A 24,637-nucleotide genomic window follows, 5' to 3' on the forward strand; every position below is an offset into this window, starting at 1 on the left:
AAACATAAATAAGTTGGTGATATATACAATTTTTTTCAAAAATAATTTAGTTAAGAAACGAAACTGCAACTAAAATATATAGATATTTTGGCTGGTTATTTTAATATTATTGCATTTTCTGTCCCTAAGAAATTGAGTTTTTTAATTTTTGAAATTACGAATTTTTGAAATTACAGCTTTTGGGAATTACAAACGAGGAGTAAAGAAAGCTGTTTTCACTGTGAAAAAAATTCTAGATCAAACTAAGATTAAAAACATTCAGAGTACCGGTATTTTTTGCAGTGAAATCCATTTTTATCGGATCATGCAACGGAAAAAAGAATCGATACAGTGATTTTTATATAGTAATAATTACTGTAAAATCCGCGAATCACTTGAATTAAGTATTACTGGAAAAATTAAAGTATAATATTTTACTATAAAAATGGATTTTCCAGATGATCCACCCAAAGTGTGATACTTTATACAGGAATTTTTTGCTGTGTAGAAATCAAGCAAAAATTTTAAAATTATTTAAGCTATAAGGAATATTAATTAATAAGATTTTATATTTTTATACATTATTATGCACTAGATATTTCAATGAAGTATGCAAACCGCAAATGCTTTCCAAATAATAAATTATTAAGCACAAAATAAAAATAAAAGAAATAACCTAATAAATTATTGGCGCTATATTTTCCAGATTGTAACTGCCTACTATATGTTAAATAATACGTTAAAAGTTCAGAAATTTACATTCTGTATTTAGCCAAATTTAACCATTTTATTTAAACCAAAATGATTGCGTCTTAGTACGCAAAAATTCAAGTATTTTATTTTTAAAAAAAATTTCACATATTATTTTTTTTACTCAAATCATTCTCATAAAAAATTTTATGTAACTTTGAATTATTATTTCACGCAAATTTTATGCAACTTTAATGAAAAAGAAATTCATTCAGGTTACGTTGAACTTAAAGTATCGTGTAATCATGAACAATAATATGGTTCAATTTGGCGCCATATATAAGTTGTAGTAAATTTGAACAGCATTGCAGTTCAACTTCAGCCAAACAGTTTAAACTATGTACATTAGAATGGTTTTCGTCTGAGTTTCGTTCAAAATTAGGCTTCATTGATTTCACTCATTAATAAGTATATTTAACGAAACTATGATATTGATATTATTTTAATGGTTTTATTTATTTCTGACGTAAAACTAATAATAAAATTATTAATGAAATAATTTATATAATTTTAGCAAATTCTAATTTTATTGCATTTTCAAGCCATCCAGTAGTTTTTTTTTATTATTATTATTCCGAACCACAAATTTTGTAAATTAGAATAAACTCACTTGACGATAAAATCGCCGTTTTCATTGAACGTGAAACTGTGTGGACAGTTTTGAGCAGATTAAAAGCCAACTTCGCCAACCATCTCACAAAATGATTAAACTCAGATCAGTCTCAGATGTATTAAATGTCCATCAGCACGCAAGTACAAATATATCTGATTTTAATGAATGTTGCTTTTTGTAACATCGATGCCATCTCCTTTTAAGGACCATCATAAAAGTATCTGAATCCTCTAATAATGCCATTCAAAGCAATATATGTTATGGAAAATATTATTTTACCCTATATATCAATATTCATAAATAAATAATTTCTAGTATTTTTAATTCTAAAACGTTAAATCACTCATTTAAATTTATTTTAGTAAAATAACAACTGTTGATCCAATAAATACATCAGTATTAATAAGTATTACATTATTATTCGATAGCAGAATTGAATGATAAACTCTGAGAAAAGTTCGCATACTGAAAAAAGTGTAGTTAAAACTACCAAAATATGGTAAAATTTACCGTGTTTCTGTCTCGATGGAAACACTAAAATGCTTGGTAATTTTTCAGGAAGCGCTTTGATTTTGGTAAAATCAACAATAAAATATGGTTTTGTAATATGTGATGAAATTTGGTAAAAGTGATAAAATTTAGTAATTTTAGCGTGATATCTTAAAGCATGAGATAAAAATCATTCATTGGTTAATTTTTCTTTCTAGTTGAGTATTTTTTTTATAAATATGTGGTAATAAGAACTGTATTCTTAAGACCAGAATTTTCGGTAAACCGTCACCATATAAATGGTAAAATTGCCGAATAAATGTTTTAATTACCGTTGTTGTTCTATTACCAGAATTATGTTGTTGTTTTTTTGTCCAGAAATGTCATTACCATACAGTAAGATAATTTTGACAGAATTTTTTTTTCTCTGTGCAAGATTTTCTAAATATTTATGCCTCTTTATATTTTTATTTGTTATTTATGTTATTATTTTGCTTCCATTTTATTTTTATTTATCTGATTATGTTTCCTTATTGTTTATAAATTAACATTGTAAATTTTTTACTGATGTTTATTGAAATTGTGTACACAATTAAATAGATTATTAATTAAATTGTTTACACATTGTGTGAACAAAGTTGCAGATGCGTCGACTTCCAGAAATGCGTCACATTATAATCCATCCAAGGGATGCTTGTCCGATTAAACGTCTTTTAGGCACTGGCTTAAGGATAGTTTAATCGGTTGCAATTATTCAGTACGTGATTTATTGGTAATTCTAAGAAGGCTTATTTTAAATGCCTAAATAAATGTCTAGGATAGTAGCATAGGGAAATTTAAATCGGTTGCGGTTTTTCAGCTAAAGCTTATCGGTTGTTCTATTTAAGCTTGTTTTAAACTTGTAAGTAAATACTTAAATTTGCCCATACTTTAGGATTGTTTACTGCTATTGTATTCTAGTTTATGAATATTGTAAACAAACCACTCAAAAGCAATGTTTATCTTTATACGTATCCTAAAATATTTAGCTTTAAATAATGACGATGTAACGAAAGGAAGGTTAATTAAATTGCCGGTAAATTTATTATTATATTTTCGGTAAATTAAATCTCCAGACATTTATAAAAGTGTGGGCCAATATAGTTTAAACCATTTTGACACTTAAATATGATTTCAGTAAGTCTTTTAGGATAAAAACAGGTTAAAATAAATAACAGTTTAAGCTTCTGTAGCTGAAGGGACAGAACGCTCACCTCCCAAAAAGATGATCCGGTTTCAATCGCGGTGTTGATTAGTTTTGCTAATTCTGCTCGCAGGTCCCACCGATCTAATTGCTGGCATTATTTTTTTTATTTATTTATTTATTTATTTATTTTTTTGCTAAAATGACAAAGATTTTTGTTAAATAACGGAGTTTTTCTTTTAAAATAACTGAGCATATTTTCTAAGATAACATTATTTATCTGCTTGAAAAACAACCATCTGTTTTTAAATAACAGTATTTTTCCGTGAAATAAACAGTTTTATACTACCACCCCAGCTGAGAGTTTATTAATCTATAAATGTACCAGATTTTTTTTAACAATGTAGAATCTGAATTTTTTTAAATGTTCTATTTTAAATATTTCATCTTGTGTAGAAATCAATTTTTCGACTCGTGTTAATATTCAATATAAAAATAATAAGAATTGCGTCTCAAATTGTTTTTCAAGCGGTATAATGAATTGCGTGACACTGATAAAACAGGGAGAGTATGTCTCAAATCATTGCAGAAAAAGTAAAGCTTCTTAAAGCGAGATATTGGGATATGCATTCGTTAGTGGGTTATAAACTGAACTTTTTTAATTTTCTCTAATAGTTTAATGCAGTTTGCATATCTTAATAGAATAGATTGATATGTAACAAATACACTGATACAATAAGGTCTTAAATTTTTCCCTTAATGCTTTTGGGACGTCTCCTTAAAACTAAAGGGGTTTTTGTAATTCCAAAATATATGAACAGTTGGATTGACAGAGAGCAAATAAACACATTTTTGAAACAATATGAAATAGATGGCATTATTTTAACAATTTTTTTATGTAAAAACAAATAAAAATTCCCAGGTTCAACACATTGATATGAAATCCCATTTCGTTTACGAGTATTACTTTAAAACCGTTGCATCTAATTCTGCATACTTAAATATGCTACGCTATTTGTTCCAAAGGCTTTACACATTTTACTTTATATATTGATTATTTTAAGTTGGTAAACTGTAAAAAATTCCAGATCAAATTACTGTAAAAAGCACTCAGGGTGCTGGTACTTTTAACCCGTAGAGTTCATTTTTACCGGAACATATTACGGGTAAGAAAAAACTGACACTCCGTAATTTTTAAGTACCATAAAATCACTGAATCACTCTAAGTAAGTATTTCTGTAAAAATTACGGTGCAATATTTTAGTACAGCAATGGATTTTACGGAAAAATGGATTCTGCGGAGGATGAACTTAGTACCGTAGTTTTATCCAGAATTTCTCCTAGCGTATAGAGTACTATCGCTCTTGGCGAAAAACATTCAGAGCTGAACTTATGAAAAGAATAAAATAAAAATATATTCTACGAATTTAACCCTCCAGCAGGACTATTTCGGACAATCGGGGGTATTTTCTACAAATGAAAACAAGAAGAAAAGAAATTGAAGAATCTCATGAAAAAGATTTGAAGTCGCAAAAAGTCTGCGTGAAAAAATACTTGAGCACACTCCAGCTTGGCTATAAATTGAAAGCCCAGTTTTCTATCCAGCCAACAGAAAAGGCATATCCACATTCTATAAAAGAAAAGGGGATCTTATTTTGAGATGTTTTCCAGATGTTTTCGAAAGACAAAAGAAACCCCATTTTGAGCAAAATGAGTGTTTGCTTTTATCTCAAGATGTAAAATTAGAATGACTTATAAAAAGAAAGAAAACACTTTCCAAAAATTGAGAAGATAACTTCAATCTACTTTCGGTTCTAACATTTCAGTTTTACCGCATCCTGCGTATTTTTTTTTTATTTTTATAAATAAAACAATATTTCATTTCAGTCATTTCTTTTTCTCGTTGCATTAACTACTTTATATTCCTAGCAATCAGCACTAAAACGGTGTGTTTTCCCTACCTGAAATAGCATTTCTTCTTTTCGATATTTTCTTTCATAAAATAATTTGAGTAAAACGAAGGATTCAAATACTAAAAAACTTTCCAATCAAATGTTGATTTTATTCATATAGCAAACAGAATTTATATTAAAAACGAACAAGCTTATTTTTTACAGTTTTGTTGCAAAAAGCAATTCTTTTTTAAAAAATGGGAGTTATTTATTATTCTTTTAATTTAAAATGAAATCAATAAATAAAACACTAACTTTCAAATTTTCTGAACGAATTTAGGAAAGGAGTAGAATACTAATAACGTTAAATAAAGTCCATGCTACAAACGGAACTTTATTAAAATTATATTTTCAGGAAGATCAGAATATTATTAAGAATGTATTTTCAATTATGTTTAAGGCAATCTATCGAATTTTCCTGTGTATTTTGATAATATTAATACTGTAGAAAAAAATTTTCTTCTAAAAATATTTCTTTTCCCCACAGAAGTTCTGCTTTTACACCTCTTGTTTTGTTTTGTGCTTTTCTTTTTTCAAAAAAATTGACCTAATTTTGATAATAAATTAGAAGTGAAGAAAATGAATTTTGGGAATGGGAACTTGCATTGCAACTAATTTGGCTGACATAAATGTAACTCATAAACTTTTGGCTGATTTCCAGACTGAACTGTTCAGACCCTATTTTCTGGATTGTGGGTGTATCAATCGAAAATTCAAATCTGTCAAAAAAGGGTCTTTTAAAGACGATACATTTTATCGTCTTCCAATTTGTAGTCATTACTAACAAATTAAAAAAAACTTCGGATCATCCTTTGAAAAATAACGATGAAGTGTAACACTGTGAAAAGCATTATGGTCAGAGCTGGCAAAATAGGGTAACATTTACTGAGTTTCTGACTCTAAGGGAGCACCAAAAATCTAGATAATTTTTTTCAAAGCACTTTGTTAATGATTATAGTAAAATTAACAATAAAATATGTTTTTTGTAACACGTGATAAAAGTTGGCCAAGTGGGAAAAAATTTGGTGATTTCATCACGATATCTTAGAGCATGGCATGAAAACCATTTATTCGGTTGATTATACTTTTCAGTTTTGTATTTTTCACTAAATGTGCGGTAAAAGGAATTATAATTTTGAAAACCAGATTTTTCGGTAAGCCGTTACCCTCCGATATCACAAATAAATGGTTTAAATATCATACATTTTAGTTTTAAATACCAGAATTATGGTTTTTGTTTAACCAGAAATGTCATAACCAATCAGTACCGTTATTTAATTAGAATTTTTTTCTCTGAGTGGTATATCTGATCAACAGATCAAACATTCCATTTATTTTGAGCACATTGCACACTTAGTGAAATACTTTCGTTTAAAATAAAATGAAAAACCGACCCATTACTACTTTTATGGAGGTTGTGTATAAGGTCTTTATAAGGTCTAGTTTCCTAAGCCTAACCCTAGTATCTTAAACTTAAAACATTATCTTAACAATGAAACTTTAACATTATCTTAAATAAAGAAAGAACAGTACTTTATTTATTTTCTTTTAATTTGAAACAAATATCAAAACATTAAGTGCCCAGTAACTACCTTAGTTTACTTAAAATGACATAAAAATCACTCTAGAATTCATCACTCTAGAATGCATGCATTTTCTACATTTCGATACATATTAACACTATAAAAACATCGCAAAATATTATAAACATATTTTGATTTGGTTTTTCATCTTTCACAAATTCAACTATTTTATTAAAAGGGATGTTACGTATTTTCTTAAATATGACGTTATTTAATTTATCATTTCTCAGAAATCTACATGTTTAAAGTTTTGAAAATTTATTTTTAAATTTTGACTTCTTTGTTAATTTAATTAATGTTAAACATTATTTAAATATTCCTTTAATTCTTAATTAGTTTTTTATATTTTTGCTTGATTCACTAATAGTATGTTTTTTCACGTTTTGAAATGTATATCATTATTGCTGAGATGCACTGCAATCAAATAATTGGAAACATTCGTAAAATTTGTAAATGCTTTTGTTACTTTATTTTTCATGTTTGCAATAAAATATTCCTTGCAAAGGAAAGTGTTTAAAGCTTTATCTTTGCTACAAAGTTATATGCTACTGATACAATCATACAATTTTCGCTAAAATATTCAACCCTTATAATGGGGATAAAGATGTGAGACAAAATCACATTACTAACTTACTCAAGAGCGCATACGTCGTACATATTAAAAATAAAATATATATTCATTTTTATTTAGCGTTCATCAGTACTTTTACAGCATTTTTAAATAAACTAGGCATTATAAAAAAATAAGAAGTTAAGTTTAGTAATCATGAGTTTCAATAAGCTCCCTGCGGCTCTGTTTCTTAATTAGAGAATTCTTATTAAAAATTCAATCAAAACTTTCATTTCTTTTCTCATCATACAGCGTCTTTTCCAAACAAAATTTCCCTTCAAAAAATTCACAAAGCAATCCCAAAAATGTTGGAGAAAATTAACTTCAAAATTTCAAAATGTTTTCTTTTCTTCCTCCACAACCAATTAGACGACAGAAATGGATTTTTCCCGACGCCCTGACCTCTTCAGAATATTAAAACGAAGCCGCCATTCAATGTCATTTGGCGACTCAATCGAAACTGTTAAAGAAAATTTAATAATGCCATAACTTCTAGCTTAATGTTTGGGGAACAGAGGATACCTCAATTGTTTAATTATATAAATGGTCCATCAATTCTGTCTAGCTCAGTTTATCCATTTAGAATTGATGCCTTCACAAAGTCCCGGCGCCTTTCTCCAACCGAGCAGGTTTCTAGTAATTATGAATATGGATAGGGTTAATTAAACTCCTCTCAGTAAAGGTATGGATAGAATGATAATATTATTAAATACGGCAGCAGAGCGATTAACATTTCTAGTCTCAAAATGCAACCTTGCATCAATATTTACCATGCCATCATCTGATCCATACTTCCTCAAGTAAATAATCATATTTCACACTCAAAAGGACTTTTATTACAGTTTCTTGTCATTTAATGGTAGGGTTATGGCTATATTATGTTATATTCGTGCAAGTATAATAATATAAAGTTATATAATACAGTTGTGTGCTCCCTTTTCGTTTCTTTTCCTTTTCATTCTAGGAATTTTTGATGTTACCTAGTACCTCAGTATCCTCTTTCAAATTCTAATTGGTTGCATCAAAACTATGCATTAATATTGCAAATAAATTAATATCAATTAAATAATAAATTAATATTTTTACAATAACTCATTAATAGTGTTACAATTAATCATAAAAAATATATCAATAATCTCTCTCTATATAAAGATATACGTAGCACCATAAACTCGTTTATTTCTCTATGTATTGGCAAAACTGGAGTTATTATTTTGTTACGTTGTCTTATGTAATAATTTAAGTAGTGTTGAATTGTTAGTTACACGGTATTTATTTAGAATAATTTTTTATTTTTGTAGAAATAAAAACTTAATTAGGTACTTGCACTTCAAGAAGAAGTAGATCACAGTTACCCACACGTGTGACCTATGACGTCAGCTGATCGTTTATCAGCTATATATATATATATATATATATATATATATATATACATATACATATATAAACACAAATTAACATGAAAAACATGAATAAAATAAAAAGACTAAATTGTAGAGAAACAAGAATGGTAAAAGCAATAGTCGTTATCAAGACACATCTATTGCTATAAATGCGATATTTCTGAATAAAGAATAATTATCCTAAGATAAAAATTATTCTTTATATGTGTCTATATATATATATATATATATATATATATATATATATATATATATATATATATATATATATATATATATATATATATATATATATATATATATATATATATATATATATATATATATATATATATATATAATTGTAACCTCTATATAATAGTTTATAAAACATTGTTCCATTTAAATATAATGATTGTGATGTATTACAATACCGTTCTTCATAACACCCAAAATCTTATTTCTATTCCCAGTTGCTGATGGTGCTTAATATTTAATCCTAGAAGGATTTAGCTCATCGTGCTTGCAAAACAAACGACAAATCTCTTTCTCCATAGGAAAAACATTCCAAATATACAATAAGAACAACGCTCTTCACAACTTAAAAATATCAATTAATTTAAATAGCTAAGTGTGATTTATCTCATTCTTTTGTTGCCAGGGCAACTAGAACACGTTTCTTAATGTTGAAATTTAATATATTAAGTAACGTAAACGGTTTGTAGAGCCCTCTGGATCCCTAGATGTTACAACAGATTTCATTTAGTTTATGAACAAGGTTGTAAACAGACGGTTGCAATCAAGTTCCGCCTTAATTCTGCAAACTGAAACAATAATTTACACAAAATTATATTCTGCAAAAAAATTTAAATGTTTGAATTTTACTATGAAAAAAATAAATACAACATGATCTGTAACTTATATCAGCCAAAAGTTATCAGCCAAATAAGCAAAAAAAATCTTAGAGACAAATTGTTATCTTTCCAAGATAACATTCTTGTTCGAATTGTTTTGCAAAAATACATGTTTTGCGCAGTAAAAAAACGTACCATGCTTAAGATAGCAAATACGAATAAGTTTTTCGTTTTGAACAAGATGAATCAATATTCACTTTAATTAATTTAAAATGAAGTTTTGTTTTCAGATAATGTAGTGGTTTGTAGTGTATTGAGATTGAGTCCAAAAAAAGTGCATAAATAATATTTTTTTATTAAAACAATCTTTTTCTTTTTAACCGCGTTAACCCTTCCAATTTTCCTTCGATTCTCATTTTTCAATTTTTAATATGTAATTATTACTTAAGAGCATCAAATTTAATATTCGCATTTTTGTTTTATTATTTTATTTACGAAATTTATGGAGTTTTTTATCATTCAAGTTTCCAATGTTTTTTTCATAAATATTCTGGAAAATAATGATGCGAAAATAAAAATATGACTCTTAAGGTTTCATTTATCATAGAATTTACATTTATATTTTAGAATAAATGATTATCTGGAAACAAATACAAAATATGATTCATTAACGAAGCAGAGTGCTTTTGAAATTGTCATCCATTTTGAATTGCATTGCACTTTTCTGTATAATTTATAAATAGAAACATCCGAAAAAATCAGTTAAAAAAATTTTAAGCAAATCATTAAAAACTGAAAATTTTGTCCATTCTATGATTCTTTATATCTTTCATAATATTTCGCTGCACATTTTTATGCAACAATAATATTAATTTTTTTTCAAAATCATATTATTTCATATTTTTCAAACTCTGTTCACAATTCAGGCATAATTTATGATTATATGTGTAATATTTTGATAAATTAATGTTTATCATTCATAATTAAAAAGACAAAACATTTTACCTAAGCAATAAAAAGGGCTTTTGAAAGTAAGTTTCTCCTTTAAACAACGAATTAAGAGATGAATGCTAAAATTATCCAAATAAATTTAAGAATTTAAATCTATGTTTGGTAAAATTTACACTAAAAATACTTTATATAATAGTTCATCAAAAAACACAGATTACTTAAATGTTCAAAAATACTTGTTTTCTTTTGTAATTTATTGTTCGTCTCTTAAACCTTTGAGAGCTTTAAACTTTATGCTAAGAATGAAAAATTGCCTGAACTAAACACCTCTAAAACTACAAAATAAACCTTTAATTATTTCCTCAGAAATTTTAAAAAATGTCGAAAACTGAAAGTGTCTCTTCCGTTATTGTATTGCAGTGTATGCATATGAGAAATTAACTTCATGTAATAGTTTGAACATTTCTGCTCGTTCGAATTCTGCTTTAAAATTATTTTAAATCACTTTTAGCAAATAATTCAAATGCTAGAGAAACTAATGGGGGCCAATGATAATTTTTTCTATACTTCATTTTTTTACAATAGATGTTCTTAGTTGTTTATTACACAATTAAAGACATAAATATTTTTAACGGGGTACTTTGTGCAGATGAAAGCAATATTGAAGACCACTAACACTTTCCAACTCGCCATAGTTTGTAAACGATTACATACGAAATCAAGGCACACCAAACTCTGAGTTTATAATGTGGTGTAAAGACTAGAGATCTCGATATTAAAAATTTTCATTTTCGGTGTTTAGAGCTTTCATACACACTTTAAATTATATATGAACGCTCGATCTAGTGTTAACTTGGAAAGAAGTGTTCCTTCAGACAGGCCCGGACTGGGATTTAAAATCGGTCCGGGCATTTTAGAGATATCGGCCCTCTACTTCAAATAAACACCGTGTGCGCGAAGCGTACGCAGCTCCTAATGTATAATTTTTAGGCATTTTTTACTTATAAATTCTCATGAACGTAAGTTAATTTATCGAAGTAAGAAAGTAGATAAAAATTGCTTATTATAGAATATATTTCAGTTTAAAATACATGGTTCTTATGAGGAAACATAGGTTGATAAAATCACAAAGGTGAAAGATGAGGAGTAAATAAAAATATTTATTATACTATACATACATGAATGATTTATGTAAAAAAAAAATTTAAAATATATTTAATGCTTCTTCAAAAGTCCTTAAATTAAAATTTAATTTAACTTTTGAAGAGGCTCACTATTTTCTGCCACTTTATCGATTATGTCGTAGCTATCTAATTTCATTAATCGATCTTTTTCTATTGCCATTGAGCATTCTATTACCCGAAGATGAAGTACTCCTCATTCGATTTTTAACTACTTTTTATGTGGAGAATGATCTTTCACAAGCCACTTGACTTTTTGATAATGTTAGTAAAAATTTTAATGCTAGACTAATTAAATTATAAGAATTATTGGTCAGTAAATTGAATCTCTGTAACATCTTGTAGCAACAAATAACACAATTTTTGCACGCACTGCGTGTCTCACATTTTAGACTTACTTCTTCGTCTGTTTCCAAAGTAAAGTCGTTATTATCTTCATTTGAATTATCTTCTGTGATTATTTTATAATCTTTTAAGTCTGAATTTTTCAGTTTTTCCCAATGTAAAACTAAATTTCTTAGTTCAATCCACAAATTTTCACCTATAGCTGTTTCGCCAAATTTTAGCAAGAGTTTGCTTAACTCATTTAGTTCGCCAGATTGAAGCTTGTTAAGACGTTTTTCAGGGAAACGTTTCGGATCTAGATAGAAAAAATCGGCGTGCAATTTTCCATTTGCCGGAAATCGGCGTTCCATTGACGCTACAACTGTGCTGAAAATAATGTTACGGACGTATATCTTGAAAGCAGTGGTTTCATCATCAAAAACTGTTTCATTCGCCGCTGTCTCACCCGGCATCAATTTTCTTTTCTTCAATCTTTTTTATGGAAACTTTGTTTGAATTTCAGTTTCTTCAAGTTCCTTATTTGCGCGAATAATGAAATCATCTGTAAGTTTTTGTACACCTTCAAAATCTCTCGCTATTTTTTTTAAAATTCTGAACACGTTTGTGATACCATACCAAAAGCTTTTAAGATGTCTAAACCAGAGGTTTGCAAATATTGGGAGAGCGGTGTAGTTAATTCAAATATTCTTGAGAATATTTTGGCGGTGAATACTGTTTCATATTTGAAAAATGATTCTAAAAATATTTTTGCCTTTGCACGGATATCTGACTTAAAATTTGAATTTTGCTGCATAGTTTCTAAACTTGTAATCAATGTGACATATAGTTAATAGTTGAATTTCAGTTTGAAAATTAACCAAAATTTTCCTTTAATGCAGAATCGTTGGACCCCCAACGTGTTTCTTCAATAGTTGCGAGCCTTTTCTTATTTCTGAACTCGTTACTTTGTTCCCAGATGTTCATGAGTTGGTATGATTCACGGAAAAATACTGCGACGCTATTTAGTAGGCTGAAAAACGATATACTTTCAATTAGTGTCTTCGTGGTATCTCATAATACTAAATAAGACATGTGCATAGCATCAAACATGAATTTGATCAGGGGACTCTTTGGAAAGCCATGAAGAAAATCCTTTATATTCACCTTGCATATTTGCAGCTCAGTCAGTTGAATTACCGATGCACTTTGTTATATCTATATTACAAGACTTTAAAACTGAATGCACTAAAGAAAACACATTCTGTCCGGTTGAAGATTTACTCTCTACAACAGCAAGAAGTCTTTCATATACGCGATATTTCATATATTTTCTCAATAGAAACCTACATCTTATTTGGCATCATTGGAGAGAGTTTTTGAAAAGAAATAACCTTCACTTAAATTTTTTTTTAATATATCCTACTATTTTCAAGATAATAGATAAGAAAAAATACATATTAAATAGATTTTGACACATACACTAAAAAAAAATTTTTTTCGTCATAATGTCTTTTACCTTCATTAAAACACATTTGTGCTTTTCTTTCCATGTTTTATAAAATTGAAGCGATTATTATAATATTAGTGAATTATTTTTGATAAAAATGTTAAATTGAAGTAAATAATCAGAATTTTTTCGTATCTATTAACTTGAGAACAGTAAGAGATATAAAAAAATTTCTAGTAGAAGTTACTTTTTTTTCGAAAACCCTCTCCTATGATGCCAAATAAGATATAGGTTTCCATTTAAATAATCAAAACTGTGTTCAAATTCCGGTACTTCCGGCTACTTCTGGGAATTAACAATATCACTATTGAATTCCTTGGGATCGATTTAGTTATTAGATTTTTTATTTCAAATCGATTATTTGCTCCATTCTCGAAAAAAATGGGTGGCACGCATGATCTGAATCACCCTGTATATTAAAACACTATTATTAATACATATATCATATATATGTTATTTAATATTATTATTATTTGCGCAATATTATTTGAAATTCATGCAATGTATAAAAAAAAAATTTACGCTGCTGGTTCGGTTCAACCGGCCCTCAGGCCAGACCGGCCCACCGGGCATTTGCCCGGTCTGCCTACTGGCCAATCCGGGCCTGCCTTCAGACAACTTCTAGGGTTGTTCGGCATCGAATTCGGAGAGATATTGCAGCACAATTTTTACAGTTTACAAATAAATTAAAATTAAATATTATTTCAATTGAAGGAATTAATTTATCGAAATGAAATTAAACGCTTCAAAAAAAGACGTGTTTTCGTGATCATTTTTTTTCTTTTGTTGTAGAATGAAATTCAGTAATAAAAAGGAACTAGAGAGCAAAATAATTTAACTGCAATATTTCCTAAACTGTAAATATTTTCTAAAAAAATTTAACAAATTTCATACTAGATATACAAAAACAATACTTATTAAACTTTTGTATTTGGAAATAACAGACTTAATAAACTTAACATTCAGGATAGTACATCTGAATGAGATTCAATACACATACTCGGAATTTCTTGTTTTTAATAATTTAAGGAACCCAATGGCAAAATTCATAGATAAAACAATTTAGCTTCCTGATTCAATAATCAAATTCTTTGATTCAGTAATTGAATTCATGGATTAAATATTTGAATACATTTTCTTAATGATAGAAAGTTGTGATCAAATTATTGAAACAATTTATTAACTTATTAATTTATTAAATTATTAATTTTATTAAAATATTAATTTTATTAAATTATTATTTAAATTTATAATTTATTTGACAAAAAAGTCAATGTGTGCACTGTTCATTTCAATTCAAATATGCACTGCTCATTCAAATTTTCATTTCAAAATTATGGTATTGGCAGCAGTTTGTCCATCCAATTAACTGTAAAGTTTAAGCTAAAGAACATTTTTATCTTTACGGTTTTGAAATCATTTACAATTAGCAAGATTAAAAAAGCATGAATACAAAACTATACGGCTTTTTAGCTATTTACAACTAACCTCGTTTCAAAACCGTAAAAAAAATTTAACTGAACATTGAAGAAATTTAAGCAGCTTTATGGTATTAATAACTAAGCGTAAATGAGAGTATCGTATTCCAATAGCCCATGGTCACAAAATGGGGAGTACAGGATACTAGAAACTCTTCACGTGTTAAAGGGAAATGTGGAAATATCGTAGTGTCAACGCCAGGGCTTGAGCCCCTTTCCTGTTGGTCATGAGAATGACAGAATTGCTCTCTGGGCTATAATATGCACCTATCCGCAAGGAACTAAGTGGCTTTAGTATGTGGACCTAGCTGTTGCGATAAAAGTTTGGTTGTTTAACTGTATTAGATGAAAGCAGATAATAAACGGTTTGTCTCAAAGTTAAGAGTTTGAATACTATTTTATGTCTGATCATTTATCTGTTTTGTTTCAATATGGTAAGATAACAATTAAATATATTGTTATTTAACAGAGAAATTTCTAACAGTGTATAAAAAGAAACTATTATAGAACACTATAAATAATTTCCCATTAATATACACTGCGAAATCAAATCATATTGTATCAAATTATTGTGTTCAGTACTGACAAATTAAGTGCATCCGTAAAATCTATTTTTACCATAAAATTCATTTTTACAGTAAAATTCATTTTTATCGTAAAATCCATTTTTACCGTAAAATATTTTACCATATTTTTGTTCCATAACATGTTCCGGTAAAATGGATTTTACGGTACAAAGTAACGCACCCTGAGTACCGGTTTTTTTATTTTTACTGCAATTTGATCCAGAATTTTTTACAATGTGCTCAGTAACTATCTAGATAATTTCTAAATGATTATTTTTCTTTTTGTGCAGGTGCAAATAACCACTTTATGCGTATCAACGTCCCTTAGTGCGTACGTGGCACTTTTTTGTCTATTCTCTCCAAAAGTCTATATAATCATCTTCCACCCTGACAAGAATGTACGCAAACTCACCATGAATAGTGCCACTTACAAAAGGGCTCCCACTAGTAGCACCTGTGGCACTTCCGTCAACCAAGGAAACGGAAAAGGTAATACGAACAAATATCAATTATAAAAATAGATTTTTAAATGCTTTATTCGTTACTGATTTCATCTATTTCAATAACCAGTTTCATTTTCTCTATAAATGTGAAAAAGTAATAAAATTCATAAAGTAAAATTTCCTTGAAGGATGTAATTGAATATTACGATGTATCAAAAATAATATTTTCAATGTTTCTATAAGGCAAAAATAAAAATAAAAATTTCAGGGCTAAGTAAATAATAGTTATACCAAAATATTTTTTTTTAAAAAAGAACTATGTTTCATGATAACATTACTATATTTTATTATAACAATAATTTTTTTAAAAAAAGAACTATGTTTCATGATAACATTACTATATTTTATTATAACAAAGTTACATTAACGGTTCACTAACGGAACGGTATTGCAATGTTAGGATTGCACAAGAGTAAGTATTCTTCTTCTTAGGCACTTTCACATAGGCATGGAGTTACCAGCCAAGGCCGTCTCAGCCAGTTTACCCCCTCTAGATCTATTCGATGCTATATTTCTCCTTTTGTTATACTTCGTTTCACCTTACATTGGTACTGCAGGGAAGGGTAGGAAGTGTAATACTCCGCCTTTGAAAAGTAGTTCTTCGCTATTTTCGAATTAATTGCAGTTTAAATGCGCGTACAAAAATAAATAAATGTTGTATAGTAAGAAAAGTTTATCTTGAAACATGCATTAGAAGTTTTTCAAGTTTAAATGTATTTAACTTATAAATACCTTCTCAGTAAAGCGAATGTACAAAGAAGAAGGAGGTGTTTTAGTTTGGCGCTGGATTAGTTTTCAAGGTCAAGGAATTGGCGCTTTGGCTATGTTTTTACACTGGTCAGCCAGCTCTTTCCATTCTCCTTGCCTTTGCTTAAATGTCCTATCTCTTGTGCAGTTCTTATTTCGCTTTCTTTTTGTATTTGATTATTTAATTTTCTAAATATTGACCTCATATGTACAATATTTAATGAAAAAATTTTTCCCTTCAGAATGAATGAAAAAAAACACTCAAATAGACAGGTGAATTTTATTAAACTGATGACAGTTGAGTATATTTGCTGTGTAGTTAATTCAACATGTGATTATATATTATTAACAGTAAATATTATAAAACATAAGTATGATCTTTTTCATGATCAATAATTTCCTGCCTATGCTGATTTTTCCTTCCTCATCAGAACACCAATGTGGGATAAATTAATGTACATTAATCTACAAAAAATAAGCATGTAAAAATAAATATTTAAAACAAAGTATTTCTGCGCATCTATGCATTTCTTTTTTTTTTACTTAGATTTCAGCAAAAAAGAATATTTTTAAATATATATATTTTTTCTGTTGTTTAAAATTAGTTTCGTTTAGTTAAAAAATCATAATAAGAAAATCTGGCTTTCAAATACTAATTAAGAAATCAGCTTACAACTAGTATCTTAAAATAATAATTATTAGAAATACTCTAAAAAATCGTGTTCTTTTCCGTATTCTGTTCAAAATTTTAGCACGATTCTTTGTTTAAAAAAAATCGCCGTTTTGCTTTTTCAAACGCCAATACTGGCCACTTTTTCTCCTTTTTTTGCTACCTCATCCCCCAACTGACTTAAAGAGTAACCCAGTTTCCATGACAACTGCTGTAATCCGGTCTACCTGCCTTTCTCTCCAGTGCCAACTTAAGGTGGAATGAACTATAACTATAAAGTCCTTTAACCACTTCTCTACCTTCTAACCATCCTGTTCGAGGCCTTCCTCTTTTTCTTTTTCCCTCTGGGGTTAGGAAGGTTACTTTATTAACAGGATTTTCATCACAATATCGGAATGCACGTCCTGTTCACCTTATTTGAGAAACCTTGATCATTTTTACTATGTTAGGTTCTTTGTATATTGACTGTAATTCATGGTTGTAACGAATTCTCCAGGTTCCATTTTCTCTTCCTACACCAAAAATTGTTCTTTATATTTTTCTTTCTAAAATCATCAGTTTCTCTTCACCTTTGATTATTTGGTCTCTATAGTGTCGTGTACAACTGTATTTTTGTTTCACAACTTATGTATTTAGATTTAAAAAGGCCTCTCCATCCTGTTAGCCATTTCGGTTCGATTTTAACTTCAATTTTTATGTCATTATTATTATTTACTATTTGCCTAAATATTTAAACTGAGCAACTTGATCAAACGCATGTTCATTAATTTTCAGCTGTTGTAGATTTGTGATTCTGTTTGTTATTGCCATGAATTTAGCTTTTTCTTCGTTAACTGACAATCCTGTGATTTTTTGCTGCTGCCTCGAGTTCACAGAGAGCCCCTACTATAGCTGCTCTAGCTCTTTCCACGATATCGATATCATCCGCAAATGTTAGTAGTAATTTAATAGAAATTGTGTTCTGCGTTTGTATTCTAAAAAGTCTCTAATTGCCTTCTCTAGTACTATATTAAACAAATGGCATGACAGGGAGTCACCCTGTTTCAGTACAGAAAGCATCTGATACTTCTGATCCCAACTTTACTCCATTAAGTGTCATTTTTGTGAGGTTAACCAATCTCTTAGGGATTCCCAACTCTTATATTGCCTCATACAATTTCTCTCAATTGATACTATCGTAAGCTGCTAAGTTTCAAAATCAATAAAGAGATGAAAGGTATCCATGTTATATTATCTGGTCTTCTCAAGTATTTGTCTAACGCTGTGTATTTGATCAGTCACTGATCGGCCTTTTTGAATTCCACACTGGTGTTTTCTAAGTATTCTGCTAGTATAAGTAACAAATCGTTCTGCCGGGTTGTTTGTCAATATCTTGTATGATGTGTTAAAGAGAGTAATTCCTCTATAGTCTATACTCCTACAGTCCAGCCTGTCTCCTTTCTTGTATATTGGACAAATAAAACCCTCTTCCCGTTCAATGGACATTTTTTACACTGACCCTATGCGAACTATAATGGCAACTCTTTGATGAGTTTGGGCCCCTTTAGAAATAACAATAATTATTTTTTCAAGAAAAATTACTTTAAAAAAGTAATAATTTTTGCGATTCCGTAAAAAAAAATTAAAAAGTAAAATATTTTAGTCAAAACACTAATGTTTGTAATATATATTGTAGGATTGAAAAAACATAAAATAATAAATGTGTTTTCTTATTTTATTTTATATATTGGCTTACGGCATTTTTGTTTAAAAATGATTTCGTCCAAATGATCAACTAAGGATATTTTTTCAAAAATCCAATTTTGAGTCTTCTATTTTTGGCAATTTTTTCCCATCAATCTGCATTTATTCAATGACAAAAAACTACACGGATATTGTTTGCTTTAATGTCATTAAATGTTTGTGGTTTAATGGTCTAAACTAATAACATCGCTTAAATGCAAGAAAAAAATGTTCAATGTAGTTGTATGGTCTGATCTTGAAGGCCCTTTTGCATTGGTATATCTGGCCATCATACGATAGTATACATGCCTCTCTCTCTCACACAATAAAAGGAAAATGTCTGAAGATTTGTGGTAGGTTACATAATCTTCTTAAAATCATCTAATTTCTGTCCAAACAAATTAGCAATTATGTTTCTGTACAGCGTTCTCGATCAAAAAGCATTTTTTTTTTTTTTCAAATCACTCTCAAGTTGCACAGGTTCAATATTTTTGGCAATACCTTTACGTTTTTGTCTAATCGGATACTCAACATCACAAATATAATCATACAAGGTGAATTTTTTCAATTAGATTTCGAAAAGAGAGCACTGCTTTTGCACTAGGCCTTGCATGCTCTGTCTGCAATATACTCGTATTGAGAAAATAAGTGTGAATAAACCTAATGAAATCTGGCAGAATTTACCGTGTTTCTGGCCCCTCTATGGCATCAAAGTCCATCTAGCATGAGATCGATGGATAGCAGCTTGTGTTTAAGAATAAAGGCGGCCTGTGCGTAATACTGACCACAATACAATAATGATGCCGTTACTCTCGAACTTTTGGCGAATTGTTTACCTCGAACTTCATTCTACAGACGGTACCCATTCTTTTACTAAGGATCTTTTACGTAGTAATGGTTATTCTATGGGTAATGTTGCTTATTTTACAGCTTGATTCTATATTTGCAACATTGTGAAATTATGGGTAGTTCGTAATTTAAGGTTTTATTATTTTTTAATGGTTTTTTGTGTGGAATGTATTGTGCAAGCCATTGTCGATGTTTTCCCATAGATTTTGTTATCATTTAATGTTCTTAGGATCAATTTTTAAATATATAAAAGTATATTAATAATAATGCTTCAAAAATATCTTTTTTCCCTTTAACGAATCTACAGTTTTTTTTTCATCACAAGTTACGTGATTTCATTGTATTATAAATTAAACTAACATTAAGAAAATCTGCTTTTAGCACATGTTTAATGAAATAAATTATCTAAAAGAGAAACTTAATTGATTGGAAGATTTCAAACTTTGAAAACAGATAAGAGTTATCAAACTATAAACGGAAAAAACTATCAAAAGTTTTTTTTTCTTAAAAAAAATATTCTCCTTCTAGAATCAAAAGCGAGAGACGTCAAAAAATATGAAGGAAAAATCTTTTTATTTGATTTCATTAAGGTACAAGCACTTTTTTTTGCGGTTTCCCTTGCATATTTAAAAAGACTACATTGATAAAAACACAGCATAAATCCTCCTCATTTGTAATCGCGGTTTTTCCCACTTCCTACAGACCGTTGCTATCGATAATCAGTGCTTCATAAAAAAAATTATTCATTGGACTCATTATATGCATGATTAAAAAAGCGGCATATTTCGCATGATTATCGTGCTGGTGCCGAGAATATTTCCAGGAAGAGGAAAAAATAATCTGGATTCATCGAATAAGAGAAAAAAAATGCTTTTTTTTTCCAGATTTTTTCCCCTTCCAGTTTTGCCACATTCAAAATGCCATGAAGCGAAGGAAAGGAAATAGCGGAAAAACGCCTAAAAGTTTATTTAGCAGGGTTTTAAACGAGATAAAAGCCCGTGTTTATTTTCTCTCAGATGTACCCATTAAATACTTCATGGTACACGCCTAACACTTTTAATGAGCAAATACAGATTTCAGTTTATTTTTCTCCTCTGTTACGCTTCCCTGGAGTTTGCCAGATTTTCTTTTTCTTTTTTACTTTACTTAATCTTTTTTTCTTGTTTTCAATTTTATCTCTTTTCTTTGAGACTATTACAACTTTAATGACAAAAGAGTTAGGATGAGGAAATGGATATCCTTTGTTTTCTACTTCTGCCTCCCATGACCACTGCAAACGAGAAAGTCGATTTAATTTTGTCTTAAAGGCAACCAAACTCTTGTCTTACCAGAATTTAAAGAATTGTATTCTCTCGATCATTATTTGAACCATCTTTAAGAACAAAGCGACATAATAAAAGTTTCCAATTTACGCTTACTTTTCCAGGACATTCAAAAGACACTGCCTTTAAGAGAGCAAATGAAACTCATTCTTTCGTCTTTCTGAGCAACGCCAATTTAATTTTTTTTTCCTTTCGAGAAAAATGTCCTCCTTGCTGATTGCTTTTAAATCTCACATTACAATTGAGTTACATTTTATTGGTAATTCTAGATGATACCATCGACGAGAACATGTGACTTTTTTGCCTCTAATTTGCTCAATTTGATAACATTTCTCAGAAAACGACCTTTTCGTACTTGTTTAAATGATTAAAGTTACATCATTTACAAAAAACGAAGTGTATTGCATGATATTACTTTCAAGTTTTTTTAATGCTATCTGCGTGAATATATGAGCGAAATGCGTAATAACTTTAACATTTTCTTTTCTCCGAACCATTGCCATTTGCAATAAATATTACAGTCATTTCTATTATTTTTTCAGGGATTCGTCAGCATATAATTTAACAAATATGACTTCCTGACAAGAAAAGCTAATCATATTAATATTTTTTGTTCATCAATATAGTTTATTTTCCATCATACTACTTCACTTAATTCTCATTAAGGGAGAAGTACATAATACAAGCCTGCAAATTTTGCAACGATTGGGATTAACTTAACTTAATATTTTTTTAATCTTATTGTACACATTTAAACTTCCTTTTATCATGTTACAAAAACAAATATTCAAACCAATTAGCGCTTACACAATACAATGTGCATAAATTATTTTTAAATTATCCATAACTTATTGTACTCATGAGTTGGGGAAAAAATCCAAATTTAATTCCGTTTTGATTCTTTATATACTACATTATATGTAGTTTTTCTTATACGTGGGATTCTTAAAAAAAAAATTTAACCCAGCAATCAACCCGATTTAAAAAAATCCCTGCAGGCAACGAAACACTGTACTTATTGCGAACATAGTGTCAAAATTTGAAGTTAATACTACTAGTTAGAGAAGTTGTACTAGTTAGAGATACAGAAAGTAAAAGAATATAGTTTCGAATAAATTGCGTTTAAAGTTTTGTGATTCATGTAAATAACTATAATGCATCAATACCGGGTCCATAAGATGTTTCTTCCTTTTCAGCAGTCTTAAGTGCTAGTCTTGCCCTTTTTTTTATCGATGTATCCACATGTGAGACCACACATGTTTTTAGAGTAACAGCCGAAATTCTGCGATCATCTTCATTTTGAGTATATTCTTCAGCAGCCGTGCCTACATTTATTTCAAATTGTACCAGCAATTTCAATTATTTATAGTCAAAGCTCCAATAATTCTTTTTCTTACATAATTTAGACAAACTATATAAGGATTGATGCAATAATCTTAAAAGTATAAACTATCAAAAAAGGCAACCTTTTTTTTTTTAAAGTTTTACTGCATTATTTGCTCTTAAATATACTTAATTAAAGTTATGTTTAGTCAATTATATAGATATTTAAATTCATCAAATTTTTTTTCATTTTCGTAAATAAATTCAGATAGTTCACTTTTGCGTGTGCCAAATAAAAGCATAATTATTGGTACCAAGTGCATTGGACAATTATAGTGATATATTTGCTCTTAAAAAATATAGTGATGTATTTGCAAGTGGAAAATATAGTTCTATTCAAACCTTTTTTTTCCTTCAAAGCCAATCTATTTTTTTTAAAAATGTCTCCACAATTATAGAAAAATTCTTTTTTTTTATTGAATAATGAAGTAATTTTGTTTTTCTACTTTTTATTCTTATATTTAATATACGTTTGGGAACTTTTTGCTCATTCTTAAGTATATTTTTAAAAATGCAATAAAATATTTTTGAGTTTATTTGTTGGATATATAATATTATGAATTGTTAAATATTTAAATCGCAGAGTTGAAATTTGAGTCGCGTTTCAAACATTCTGCAGCACAAAATTAGACCATGCTACATTTTACTTGTAGATATCAACTCCAATCTTCAATATCTGGCATTAAATTTCAGAAAATAACAGAAGATCTTTTAGAGTAATCCATTTCCACTTGGCATCGTTTATTTTTCATTTACTGAATTTTTTTTTTGTATTCTTTTCGTTTCAGTTTGAGATTTATTTTTTTAAGTTAAATGACAACTCCGATTTTTCCTTTAACATTTTTCATCATGATTTTTGTGTTAATTTGGTTTGATTCATGATTTTGTGTTAATATATATAACATCACGACTTACTTCTTACCGTCAAAACCAAGAATACTGGCTTTTAAAATCCGGAATGTTTAGAAAGAGAAACCTTTTAAAATTACGACTATCTTCTTGTTTTCAGGATTATGTTGTTTATCATACCGAATATGGTTAGAAAATCGGAAAAAATTGTTTTTAATGATTTACTCTATAAATGTAGAAGAAATAACTGTGACTTCTTTATTTTAAGTCTTTATTTTTAAATTTATTTACATTAAAAATCAAAGAAGTGATCAAAATTTACATTTACTGATTATAACATTCTTGAATCATTAATTGTTTAATAAAACTTCACTTTCTAAAAAGTTATTTTTATAATTCAAAATAATTCTCTCGTCATTATTGAACTATTACTGCCATGAAATATTTAAATATTAAAATTAACATCGTTTAAAAAAACTTGTTTTGTGAACGATTTCTTCACTAAAATAAGCACGAAATTTTTCTTATTGTTTAATTCCTTTTTCTCCGTTTTTACATTTAAAAATAACATCCAGAGTAAACTCCCCGTCATAAGCTATTGCGCTGAAAGTATCCTTTACAAAAACTAGTCATTGTTGCCTAATATTTTATCTTTTCTATTCTATTATGCATGAAAAATACGAGCTATCTTTTGCTACTAAACAAGGCAGTTATTTTTACTATTTGGGCGGCGTCCAGCGTGATTTGGCCTGGAATCAACTTTGTTAGGAATGATTTGCTTTATCTTCATTCCCTGGTAAATGATATTGTTAATAATGAAAATATGACTAAGTCGGAACACCATTGGCTTCTCCTAACTAAATATATATATTAAAAATGGTTAGGCTGAAGAGCAAGTTTTTGTTATTGATTTTCAGCGATAACTTTACTTATTCAACATCTATCCTAAAAAACAAAGAAATGTTACCGGAAGTCTTGCTGTCCTCCTCTGACGTCATAGCAAAGCTTGACTGTTGTCGGAGGAATTAATTAGACATAACTTTGAAAATTAATTAGACATAACTATGGAAAAAGATGTTAATACTGCTGGTATCTCAGCGAACATAAAAATAAGTCATACGATTTAGAAATAGGAAAGTTTTATAAAGTTCTTTGCATTTCTTTGTCATTAATGTCTCACTTGGAACTCC

General features: G+C 28.7%; 1 protein-coding gene across 2 annotated transcripts in view; it reads left to right on the forward strand.

The window, feature by feature from the left end:
- The window catches only part of mGluR (metabotropic Glutamate Receptor), a 156,875-nt gene that overhangs the window by 130,110 nt on the left and 2,128 nt on the right, over nt 1-24,637 (forward strand). For both annotated transcript variants that reach the window (XM_016072440.4, XM_016072442.4), the window contains exon 5: nt 15,693-15,891. In XM_016072440.4, the coding sequence (XP_015927926.1) occupies nt 15,693-15,891 (199 nt within the window). The remainder of the gene's footprint in view (nt 1-15,692; nt 15,892-24,637) is intronic.

This window comes from Parasteatoda tepidariorum, chromosome 1, assembly GCF_982258835.1.
Source record: "Parasteatoda tepidariorum strain Cologne lab strain chromosome 1, Ptep-v5.0, whole genome shotgun sequence".
Lineage (NCBI taxonomy): Eukaryota > Metazoa > Arthropoda > Arachnida > Araneae > Theridiidae > Parasteatoda > Parasteatoda tepidariorum.